Source organism: Salmo salar, chromosome 15, assembly GCF_965601325.2.
Source record: "Salmo salar chromosome 15, fSalSal1, whole genome shotgun sequence".
NCBI classification, from domain to species: Eukaryota; Metazoa; Chordata; class Actinopteri; order Salmoniformes; family Salmonidae; genus Salmo; species Salmo salar.
The window spans coordinates 92,855,605-92,867,782 of NC_138305.1; the positions used below are offsets into that span (position 1 = coordinate 92,855,605).

Consider the following 12,178-nt stretch of genomic DNA (forward strand, 5'->3'; position numbering starts at 1 on the left):
TCATTATCAATGACATTTAATGGAACACTGTTATATAGCTAGCTTGTAAGTGCGCGCACATTAACTCACTCACCATTAACCTCTCGTATGCACAATAGACCCTTTTCGTCTTACTCGGCACTCTCTGTCAACAACAACAACAACTGTTACAACGTCTCCTCTGATTTACATTTCACATCTGTTATAAGCAAATCAATTGTTATAAGCGATAATCAAAATGTAGGTCATTGTCCCCAGCAGACTTCACCTCCCAGGTCTTGTAAAGTCTCTGTACAGCACTGTTACTCAGACCAAACATCACCGCAAAGAACGAGTTTAGGTTCTTCTGCTCCTTCAATCTGAAACAGGAAACACAGTCAGTAACAGCTGTGGGCAGACTAAACATATGCATTACCTAAGTGATTATTTTATCACTTACTGGCAAAATATCTGATCTGATTGGTCAAAAGACCAATTAATAGCAAAAGATCAGAATGGGGCTGCCTGTGTAAATGCAGCCTTGGTGCATCAGTGACCACAGACAGAGTGCCATCTTTTAGCAATATTTTATAAATCCGTTTAACTGGATATGAAAACCTGATTTCTGCTGGTATGTTACATTTTTTGTATATAGTCTGTTATTGTACAAAATTATACTGAGTATACCAAACATTAGGAACACTTCCTAGTATTAAGTTGCGCACCCCCTACAGGAACGCTGGCCCATGTTAACTACAATGCTTCCCACAGTTGTGTCAAGTTGGCTGGGTGTCCTTTGGGTGGTGGACCACTCTTGATACACACAGGAAACTGTTGAGTGTGAAAAACCCAACAGTGTTGCAGTTCTTGACACAAACCGGTGCACCTTGCACCTACTAACACACCCTTTTCAAAGGCACTTAAATCTTTTGTCTTTCCCATTCACCCTCTGAATGACACACATACACACTTCATGTCTCAACTGTCTCAAGGATTAAAAATCGTTCTTTAACCTGTCTCCTCCCCTTCATCTACACTAATTGATGTGGATTTAACTAGTGACATCAATAAGGGATCAAAGCTTTCACCTGGATTCAGCTGATCAGTCTATTATAGAAAGACTAGGTGTTCTTAATATTTTGTATACTCAGTGTAGTATACTGTTCTATGTGGATAGTTACCCCTAAGATAACCTAATAATTAATCTACACTTTACAAGGTAAACTGTGTTTTAATTTGCCACTCACACGACGGCTATCTTGATGAACTTCTTGAGCAGCATGGCTCTCTTGACCAGGTCAGTACACAGACACACCTCCGTCACCACCCAGTACTGCACCTCGTTGAAGCGACGCACGAAACGCTCCAGGTTAGCTGTGGTGGCGCCCGGGAATTTATGTCGCCCAAATATATAGTACACTAATTCCACCTGATGGGAGAGAGATATTTATTTACCATCCACATGTACTGTAGCAGACTAATCGACAGCTACTTATATGGACCCGAATACTGTATATGAAGCAAACATCCAATGGACTAAGGGCGATTCAATCCGTAGCGCTGAAGCGCTGCAGCTACAGCGCGATAGAAATGTAAACTCAAGACTGCATTCACGGTAAACGCTGCATAGGTTGGCCCAATCGGAAATTACCTTCACATTTAAATAGTGCTATAGTGCTGAACTTCAGCAATACAGATTGAATCAAGCCCTAAACCTTCAATTTTGCATAACATTTGAACCTGACTTGAACTTGATTTCCTTGGCAAATAGCCCACTGGGCACAGACGTCAATTAAGCATCTATTCCATGTTGGGTCAACGTAATTTTATTGAAATGATGTGCAAACAACGTAGATTCAACCAGTGTGTGCCCAGTGGGAAGCGTATTGACCTCAATGGGAAAACCTGGTTAAATCAATGTTACATAAAGAGGCATGTGTGTCAGATGAAACACGTGGCTGATACATCAGTTGAGGTGATGGTCTGATGGCTGATATGATGCTGCAGTAGCAGTTATCAGACTGAAGATGTCAGAGAAAGGATAACTTATAGACATGCCTGAGTGACAGACAGACAGACAGACAGCGAATCCTTTAGCCCCGTTTATACCTGGTGCTAACATGCGTCCTGTGTCCTGTAAAATGTCCACATTCTGATTGTTGTCACTTTTTCAGACAGGTGTAGATGATTAAAAGACACATTGGGAACAGACTGTGATTCGATTTTACAAGTGTAAATGGACAAGATCAATACAAGATCAGGACGAAGGATAGATGTGAGCTGTCTCCATGCTAACACCTGAGTAACCTTGCCTCGTTGCACTAGCTACCTACCAGAGTGCATACACAGAGATAGATGTCATGCACTTAAAGACCTAACATGCCCTTATCCAGGGAAACATAGCATACTGTTGATACTCAGTATTTAAAGCTGGGTATATAATGAATCCACACAAACACCCATTGCAAACATATGCAACAGTTTCTCCACTTTTAACTTTTGTCCTGCTGGTCCCAAATCCATAACTTCCACTTCACAATATTGGCACAGCTCTGACATGGCTTCACCTCGTTTCCTTCCTTACCTCGTGCATGGCGGTGAACAGTTCCCAGTCATAGTTGGTGAGCTGGCTGGCGATGTCCTTGGGACACATCTGCTCGCAAGTGTCCATGGTGCTCTGATCAGGACCCTGCTGCTTCTTCAGGGGCGTCTGTGAAGGTGCCAGAGAACAACCATCCAAAATAATGCCATGACATCATGATACTGGACCTTAGGGGGGCATTCACACAAAACTCTACAGTATGCTATGATGACTGTCTGGGTGTGTTGTTGTCTGATTCACCATGTAGTGTAGTTATAGATATAGATAACTTGTAGCTACAGTATGTTAATCTATGCACACATAGATGCTATAGATGCAATATCTAGACCAGGTATACCCAAACTGGGGTATGCGCAATGCTGTACGCCAAAAAACAACAACAATTTCTTCACATTTTCAAACAGTTCATTTATATTATCCAACAGGGCTACACATTTCAGTGAGGTTTTTTTCTCGCCTGAGTAACGTTAGCCTCGTTTCACTGCCAAAAATAAAATAAAACCATCTAGTGTTCAGCGAAATAACAACACAATTTCAAATACAGGTAGTCTAGTCAAATAATTAACATCCCAACACATTAACCGTTAACATTACTCTCTCGCAGGAATTCCACTAACGGTCCGTATGTAGCCAAATGTAGCTGCTGCTCATTCTGTTTGCTTGAAAATTGATAAATGGTTAAAAATAAGTAAGACCCGCGTCCATAGAGACTCATACCAGCTCATACCAGCTAGTACTACACCTGCACCTGTCGACGACACAAGTTGTTCTGCTTCCACGAGCACATCCAATGCTAGCATCAGTAATTCTACATTTGTTGTTAGCCCAGCTAGCATGGACACTGACAGTTGTGAATCTGATGCAGCCGAAGAGCTACTGCCCCCTTACCGGGGAAAGCACCAAGCTACTGCCCCCTTACCGGGGAAAGCACCAAACAACAGAAAGGGACATTGAACCATCGAAGAGGCGCAAATATGATGAGAACTACATTGATTTGGGGTTCACTTATATTGGGAGTAGTGCCTTTCCTCAGCCACATTGTGTTATATGTACAAAAGTACTCTCACACAACTCGATGAAACCTTCACTCTTGCACAGACATTTAGAAACAAAACATTTTGAAAAGCAAGACACAGGAGTTTTTTGAGCGAAAATTAAGACGACTTTCGAGTAGTAAGACATGTATAAAAGCAACAGATACATAATAAGAAGGGGCTAGAAGCGTCTTATATGGTGAGCTACCGAGTGGCTAGGACAGGCAAGCCCCATGCTATTGTGGAGGACTTAATTCTTCCTGCTGCCGCAGATATGGCTGGGACAATGTTGGGGGAAAAGGCCAAAAAAACTATACAGACGATACCTTCATCAAACAACACTGTTTCACGACGCAACAGTGACACAGCAGGAGATGTTTTGAAACAATTACTGCTTCGCATACAAGCCAGTGAATTCTGTGCATTACAGCTGGATGAGTCAACCGACATGGCGGGCCTGGTAAAGCTGGTATATATCTGTTACGTTTATGGGGGGTCAATTAAGGAAGACATCCTCTTCTGCAAACCACTGCAAACCAGGACAACAGGAGAGGATATTTTTAAAGTACAGGACAGCTTTGTGACATCAAATGGACTTTCGTGGTGAAGATGTGTTGGTATACACTACCGTTCAAAAGTTTGGGGTCACTTAGAAATGTCCTTGTTTTTGAAAGAAAAGCAATTTTTTGTCCATTAAAATAACATCAAATTGATCAGAAATACAGTGTAGACATTGTTAATGCTGTAAATGACTATTGTAGCTGTAAACGGCAGATGTTTAATGGAATATCTACATAGGCGTACAGATGCCCGTTATCAGCAACCATCACTCCTGTGTTCCAATGGCACATTGTGTTAGCTAATCCAAGTTTATCATTTTAAAAGGCTAATTGATCATTAAAAACCAATTTTGCAATTATGTTACCACAACTGATAACTGTTCTGATTAAAGAAGCAATAAAACTGGCCTTCTTTAGACTAGTTGAGTATCTGGAGCATCAGCATTTGTGGGTTGGATTACAGGCTCAAAATGGCCAGAAACAAAGACCTTTCTTCTGAAACTCGTCAGTCTATTCTTGTTCTGAGAAATGAAGGCTATTCCATGCGAGAAATTGCCAAGAAACTGAAGATCTCGTACAACGCTGTGTACTACTCCCTTCACAGAACAGCGCAAACTGTCTCTAACCAGAATGGAATGGGCTGCGCTCAGAGTATCCTACCCTTGGCAAATCGCGCTGTTAAGACACTGATGCCCTTTGCAACCACGTACCTATGTGAGAGTGGATTCTCGGCCCTCACTAGCATGAAAACTAAATACAGGCACAGACTGTGTGTATAAAATGATTTAAGACCGAGACTCTCTCCAATAGTTATTCACAATTTTCGATGAACAAATATAGTCATATGTAAGATGGCTAAATAAAGAGCAAAATTATTATTTGTGCCCTGGTCCTATAAGAGTTCTTTGTCACTTCCCATGAGCCGGGTTGTGACAACACACTCTTATGTTTTAATAAATGAATTGTATAGTGTGTGTGTGGCAGGCTTACAATGATGTCAAAAAAACATTTGAGAGTGCGCTGACCGTGGTGCTAGAGGGGGTACGCAGCTGGAGGTTGAATGTTTGAAGGGGTCCGGGACTATAAAAAGTTTGGGAACCACTGATCTAGACTATAGTCAAACCATTTAATCTTGGAGTTACACTGTTGTATAGTATTGGCTACGTTATCTTATATTGATAAGCAGTGGTGAGCTACTGATCTCTGACTGGGCGGCAGGTAGCCTAGTGGTTAGAGCGTTGGACTAGTAACCGAAAGGTTGCAAGATTGAATCCCCGAGCTGACAAGGTAAAAATCTGTTGTTCTGCCCCTGAACAAGGCAGTTAACCCACTGTTCCTAGGCCGTCATTGAAAATAAGAATTTGTTCTTAACTGACTTGCCTAGTTAAATAAAGGTACATCTTTTTTTTTACAGCAGACAAATGGATAAGTAGGTGATGAGGGGAGGTTAAGACTCACCAGTTGTTCCACCTGGCTGGCAGAGCAGAGGAACAGTCTCTCATTCAACCCCAGAGAGGTGTAGACTGCTGTGGTATCCAGCTTCAGCTGAGTCCTGTCTGATACAGCAAACACAAACCATTTAACACAGCTCACAGACACACCCCAACGTATCAACACTCACTGAGCGCTACACATTCTTTCAATAAAACATACCTTAATATCACATTTACATATTACAAAAACTTGAACATGTACATACACTACCGTTCAAAAGTTTGGGGTCACTTAGAAATGTCCTTGTTTTTGAAAGAAAAGCAATTTTTTTTGTCCATTAAAATAACATCAAATTGATCAGAAATACAGTGTAGACATTGTTAATGTTGTAAATGACTATTGTTGCTGGAAACGGCAGATTTTTTATGGAATATCTACATAGGCATACAGAGGCCCATTATCAGCAACCATCACTCCTGTGTTCCAATAGCACATTGTGTTAGCTAATCCAAGTTTATCATTTTAAAAGGCTAATTGATCATTTGAAAACCCCTTTTGCAATTATGTTAGCACAGCTGAAAAATGTTGTTCTTATTAAAGAAGCAATAAAACTGGCCTTCTTTAGACTAGTTGAGTATCTAGAGCATCAGCATTTGTGGGTTCAATTACAGGCTCAAAATGGCCAGAAACAGTGATCTTTCTTCTGAAACTCGTCAGTCTATCCTTGTTCTGAGAAATGAAGACTATTCCATGTGAGAAATTGCCAAGAAACTGAAGATCTCGTACAACACTGTGTACTACTCCCTTCACAGAACAGCACAAACTGTCTCTAACCAGAATGGAAAGAGGAGTGGGAGGCCCTGGTACACAACTGAGCAAGAGGACAAGTACATTAGAGTGTCTAGTTTGAGAAACAGATCGAACCCACAAATGCTGATGCTCCAGATACTCAACTAGTCTAAAGAAGGCCAGTTTTTTTGCCGGACAACAGTTTCCAGCTGTGTTAACATAATTGCAAAAGGGTTTTCAAATGATCAATTAGTCTTTTAAAATGATAAACTTGTACAACATTAACAAAGTATACACTGTATTTCTGATCAATTTGATGTTATTTTAATGGACAAAAAAATGTGCTTTTCTTTCAAAAACAAGGACATTTCTAAGTGACCCCAAAATGTTGAACGGTAGTGTATATAAAATCGTAACGTTATGAATAGTGTTGTACCAAGTCTATTAACTGATAGGGAACTAAAATCTAATTTATGCTCGATCTGAAAATGTGGTTGGAGGCTTCGTATGGAGGGTGTGACACAATAGCAAAGCCTCCGGAGGCATGCAGAGGCCAAATCAAGCTCCGTACTGCATCGCTGTGCGCCTCGCTAATTTTGTAACGATACAGAGGGCTCCGTATAGTTCCACATTGGCATGATTGGTTGACAGTAGGTGAGGGTGGGAGGTCCTGTATAAACACAACATCCTTCACAACAGCTCTGTGCTGCTCCGCGAAGAGCAAGAAGTATGAATGCCCTGACTTCTGCAGAGGCCGTATCACCGTAAATGCTGCACGGCCAATACAGATGTTGGATTGACCATGCAGCGCCTTTATTGCATATCCTGTACAGTTGTATCTTAGAAAAGGGATTCAAATTGCTTCCAGATGACATGAAGAGCCACCCACCTCCCATGGAATTCATTTTGACCAGGACGTGGTCTCCTCCTGGGTTTATCAGCGATGACATCACTTCCTGAACAGAGCTGTTCACCGGCAGCATCAGAGTGACTGATGTATGGTCTGGCCGAAATATCTCATACAATACTAGGAAACACAGAGACATGGGAGAAGACATTTTGGCATTAAAATAAAGTATAGAAACAATAATTAATACCGACCAATCTGTAAGTGCCTTTCATGGTTACAGTGGGGCATGGTTACAATGGTTAACCAATAGCAATAAACAGTAAAACATTTAGCCTTTTGTGTCATTATAGAAAAGGTATAGTTCAAGACATTACCATACTATTCAAGACGTAGTTATTATCATGCTATGGTTGACATTACTCGTAGTAGTCTCACTGACCTTTGTCCTGTGATCTGATTGGCAGGCACTTCCCTACTGGCTCCTCACAACTAGAGAACCAGTCAAACTGATGGTGACAAACAACACACAGAATACATCAGCCACAAGTGTGGCTTTTAATTTTTCTATGTTTTTTATGCTTTTATATCTTTTAGCTCAGAGAGGCATTATATGCTGTCTACTTTTCCAGAATTTCTGAGGACTTGCATTGTTCTGTTATCTCACAATCTGCCTAAGTAAATGGGGCATGTAATGTGGTAATAACCAGAGGAGCAGAAGTACACTACAAGACCAGACGTACAGTTGAAGTCAGGTGTTTACATACACCTTAGCCAAATACATTTAAGCTCCGTTTTTCACAATTCCTAGTAAAAATTACCTGTCTTAGGTCAGTTAGGATCACCACTTTATTTTAAGAATGTGAAATGTCAGAATAATAGTCGAGAGAGTGATTTACTTCAGCTTTTATTTCTTTCATCACATTCCCAGTGGGTCAGAAGTTTACATACACTCAATTAGTATTTGGTAGCATTGCCTTTAAATTGCTTAACTTGGGTCAAACGTTTGGAGTAGCCTTCTACAAGCTTCCCACAATAAGTTGGGTGAATTTTGGCCCATTCTTCCTGACAGAGCTGGTGTAACTGAGTCAGGTTTGTAGGATCCTTGCTGGCACACGCTTTTTCAGTTCTGCCCACACATTTTCTATGGGATTGAGGTCAGGGCTTTGTGATGGCCACTCCAATACCTTGACTTTGTTGTCCTTAAGCCATTTTGCCACAACTTTGGAAGTATGCTTGGGATCATTGTCCATTTGGAAGACCCATTTACGACCAAGCTTTAACTTCCTGACTGATGTCTTGAGATGTTGCTTCAATATATACACATAATTTTCCTTTCCTCATGATGCCATCTATTTTGTGAAGTGCACCAATACCTCCTGCAGCAAAGCACCCCCACAACATGATGCTGCCACCCCCGTGCTTCACGGCTGGGATGGTGTTCTTTGGCTTGCAAGCCTCCCCTTTTTCCTCCAAACAAAACGATGGTCATTATGGCCAAACAGTTCTATCAGACCAGAGGACATTTCTCCAAAAAGTACCATCTTTGTCCCCATGTGCAGTTGCAAACCGTAGTCTGGCGTTTTTGTGGCAGTTTTAGAGCAGTGGCTTCTTCCTTGCTGAGCGGCCTTTCATGTTATGTCAATATAGGACTCGTTTTACTGTGGATATAGATACTTTTGTACCTGTTTCCTCCAGCATCTTCACAAAGTCCTTTGCTGTTGTTCTGGGATTGATTTGCACTTTTCGCCCCAAAGTACGTTCATCTCTAGGAGACAGAACGCGTCTCCTTCCTGAGCGGTATGATGGCTGCGTGGTCCCATGGTGTTTATACTTGCGTACTATTGTTTGTACAGATGAACGTGGTACCTTCAGGCGTTTGGAAATTGCTCCCAAGGATGAACCAGACTTGTGGAGGTCTACAATTTTTTTTCTGAGGTCTTGGCTGATTTCTTTTGATTCCCCCATGATGTCAAGCAAAGAGGCACTGAGTTTGAAGGTAGGTCTTGAAATACATCCACGGGTACACCTCCAATTGATTCAAATGATGTCAATTAGCCTATCAGAAGCTTCTAAAGCATGACATCATTTTCTGGAATTTTCCAAGCTGTTTAAAGGCACTGTAAATTTAGTGTATGTAAACTTCTGACCCACTGGAATTGTGATACTGTGAATTGTAAGTGAAATAACCTGTCTTTAAACAATTGTTGGAAAAATTACTTGTGTCATGCACAAAGTGGATGTCTTAACCGACTTGCCAAAACTATAGTTTGTTAACAAGAAATGTGTGGAGTGGTTGAAACGAGTTTTAATGACTCCAACATAAGTGTATGTAAACTTCCAACTTCAACTGTATGTGGACACTTGCTCGTCGAACATCTCATTCCAAAATCATGGGAATTAATATGGAGTTGGTCCCCCCTTTCCTGTTATATCAGCCTCCACTCTTCTGGGAAGGCTTTCCACTAGATGTTGGAACTTTGCTGCGGGGACTTGCTTCCATTCAGCCACAAGAGCATTAGCGAGGTCGGGCACTGATGTTGGGCGATTAGGCCTGGCTCACAGTCGGAGTTCCAATTCATGCCAAAAGTGTTTGATGGGCTTGAGGTCAGGGCTCTGTGCAGGCCAGTCAAGTTCTCACACACCAATCTCGACAAACCATTTCTGTATGGACATTGCTTTGTTCACGGGAGCATTGTCATGCTGAAACAGGAAAGGGCCTTCCCCAAACTTTTGCCACAAAAATTTGCACAGAATCGTCTAGAATGTCATTGTACGCTGTAGCCTTAAGATTTCCCTTCACTGGAACTAAGGGGCCTAGCCCAAAGCATGAAAAACAGCCCCAGACCATTATTCCTCCTCCACCAAATTTTACAGTGTGCACTATGCATTGGGGCAGGTAGCGTTTTCCTGGCATCCACCAAACCCAGATTCGTCTGTCGAACGTTTCCACTGTTCCAGAGTCCAATGGTGGTGAGCTTTACACTACTCCAGCTGACGCTTGGCATTACGCATGGTGATTTTAGGTTTGTGTGCGGCTACTTGGCCATGGAAACCAATTTCATGAAGCTCCTTGTGCAGTTCTTGTGCTGACGTTGCTTCCAGAGGCAGTTTGGAACCCGGTAGTGAGTGTTGCAACCGAGGACAGGCGATTTTTAAGCGCTACGTGCTTCAGCACTCGGCTGTCCCGTTCTTTGAGCTTGTGTGGCCTACCACTTCGCAGCTGAGCCATTGTTGCACCTAGAAGTTTCCACTTCACAATAACAGCATTTACAGTTGACCGGGGCAGCTCAAGCAGGGCACAAATTTGACAAACTTACTTTTTGGAAAGGTGGCATCCTATGATGGTGCCACATTGAAAGTCACTGAGCTCTTTAGTAAGGCCATTCTACTGGCAATGTTTGTCTATGGAGATTGCATTGCTGTGTGCTCGATTTTAAACACCTGTCAGCAATGGGTGTGGTTGAAATAGCCAAATCCACTAATTTGAAGGGGTGTCCACATACTTTTGTATATATAGTGTATGTGTGCGTGTGATCTTTATTGAGCATGTACTCTCGTGGACAGTCTACTAAAACATAACTTCAGAATTTGACCAAATTACGCAGGATTTTAGTTCTGGGTTAACCAAGATTATTCATTATAAGCATATTATTATTATAAAGTAACTTACTCTTGCCAGTGCCCCAAAACCATTTTCCAGCCTGGAAAGATATTGAAAAATACAAAAATGCAAAATTATTTGCATTAGAATCTACATGCTAGAAATACTCCCATCATCCTGGTTACAATACTTCATAATGTTAACAATGTGGCTGCTTCAGCTTCTGTCAATTGAACACTAGTCCGTCTCTTCATCAGGACGAGCTAGATGCCTTGTTTTGGTAGACAGATAAAAAAATACACTGCCATAAATGTTGGGTATGTGAGCCTCTCAAAATGTGAGTACAGTACATAGAAATAGATATAACTTAAGTTACACATTACTGAAGTCACACCATTAATATCCAATCCAACCAATGACATATAACAGGTATCTTGACCTTTGACCTCATTCATTCACCTGGTCGATATTCTATATGACAGACTGACTGGGTGATGTGTTCATACTCACACTCTGGTTCTCCTCCTGTCTCTGAGCTGCTCTCTCAGCATACTGGACAGACGGGAGTCATCTGACACCTCTTTCCTCAGCGTCTGTCATGCATACAATATGTTCTATATTATCTACTTTTCAGAGCCTTATATTTGGATAAATAACATTAATATAAGACTGCTATTTTTGATCCTGTGTAGATAATCTACAGATGTAGGATCTTCATTTGATCACTCATTTGTTGCTGAGAATTTTTCTGCACAGCAGGAAATGTAAACTTGTAATGTATTCAGAGTTTACAAAGGCTTCTAATTTCCACTTTAAAATGTCGGTCTTGATTTGCCCTAACGAAAAATGTATCAACCCCTGCAACAATTTTTTCATTAATTAATATCCACATAATTCACATTTTCTGTTGCTGTAGCAAACTGTCTCAAATTAAGATCCTACATCTGTATATATCTGTACATACACATAATATCTGTGTGTGTTCATAGAGAAGCCCACTACCACCCTCACTCACCTCCAGGAAGTCAACAGCGATGGGGTCGTCTTTGAGCATCTGGCTGAACAGCGCCACCCACTGGCCAATCAGCTTCACTATCTTCTGCTTAGTGTTGAGGGCGTAGGCTGCCTTCTCCAGCTCTGAGCCCTCAGACGGCTCAGCATGGTAAGTGCACTCAGGGTTAAGGAAAGGAACCTACCCATCTGACCAACAACTTAACACAGCTATTCTAGACCTAGATCACTGTCTGAGTTCCTGTCGACTGAAGAGACACTAGTCTGTTTCTTCAGTTTGAGGAGCTGGATGCTTTGGTTAAATTATGTTAATTTATTTAATTTAATAACATTTAAAAC

At 41.5% G+C, this 12,178-nt stretch overlaps 1 protein-coding gene across 3 annotated transcripts in view; it reads right to left on the reverse strand.

Annotated features, from left to right (window-relative positions):
• The window catches only part of LOC106572513 (rap guanine nucleotide exchange factor 3), a 45,700-nt gene that overhangs the window by 3,101 nt on the left and 30,421 nt on the right, over positions 1 to 12,178 (reverse strand). For all 3 annotated transcript variants that reach the window (XR_001321139.3, XM_014146742.3, XM_014146743.3), the window contains 10 exons: positions 11,844 to 11,994; positions 11,339 to 11,421; positions 10,898 to 10,928; positions 7,667 to 7,733; positions 7,267 to 7,404; positions 5,613 to 5,710; positions 2,543 to 2,668; positions 1,206 to 1,387; positions 248 to 338; positions 74 to 124 (listed from right to left, as the gene is read on the reverse strand). Coding sequence is in view for 2 of the 3 variants with exons in the window: in XM_014146742.3 (XP_014002217.1) it covers positions 74 to 124; positions 248 to 338; positions 1,206 to 1,387; positions 2,543 to 2,668; positions 5,613 to 5,710; positions 7,267 to 7,404; positions 7,667 to 7,733; positions 10,898 to 10,928; positions 11,339 to 11,421; positions 11,844 to 11,994 (1,018 nt within the window). In the remaining variant the exon portion in view is untranslated. The remainder of the gene's footprint in view (positions 1 to 73; positions 125 to 247; positions 339 to 1,205; positions 1,388 to 2,542; positions 2,669 to 5,612; positions 5,711 to 7,266; positions 7,405 to 7,666; positions 7,734 to 10,897; positions 10,929 to 11,338; positions 11,422 to 11,843; positions 11,995 to 12,178) is intronic.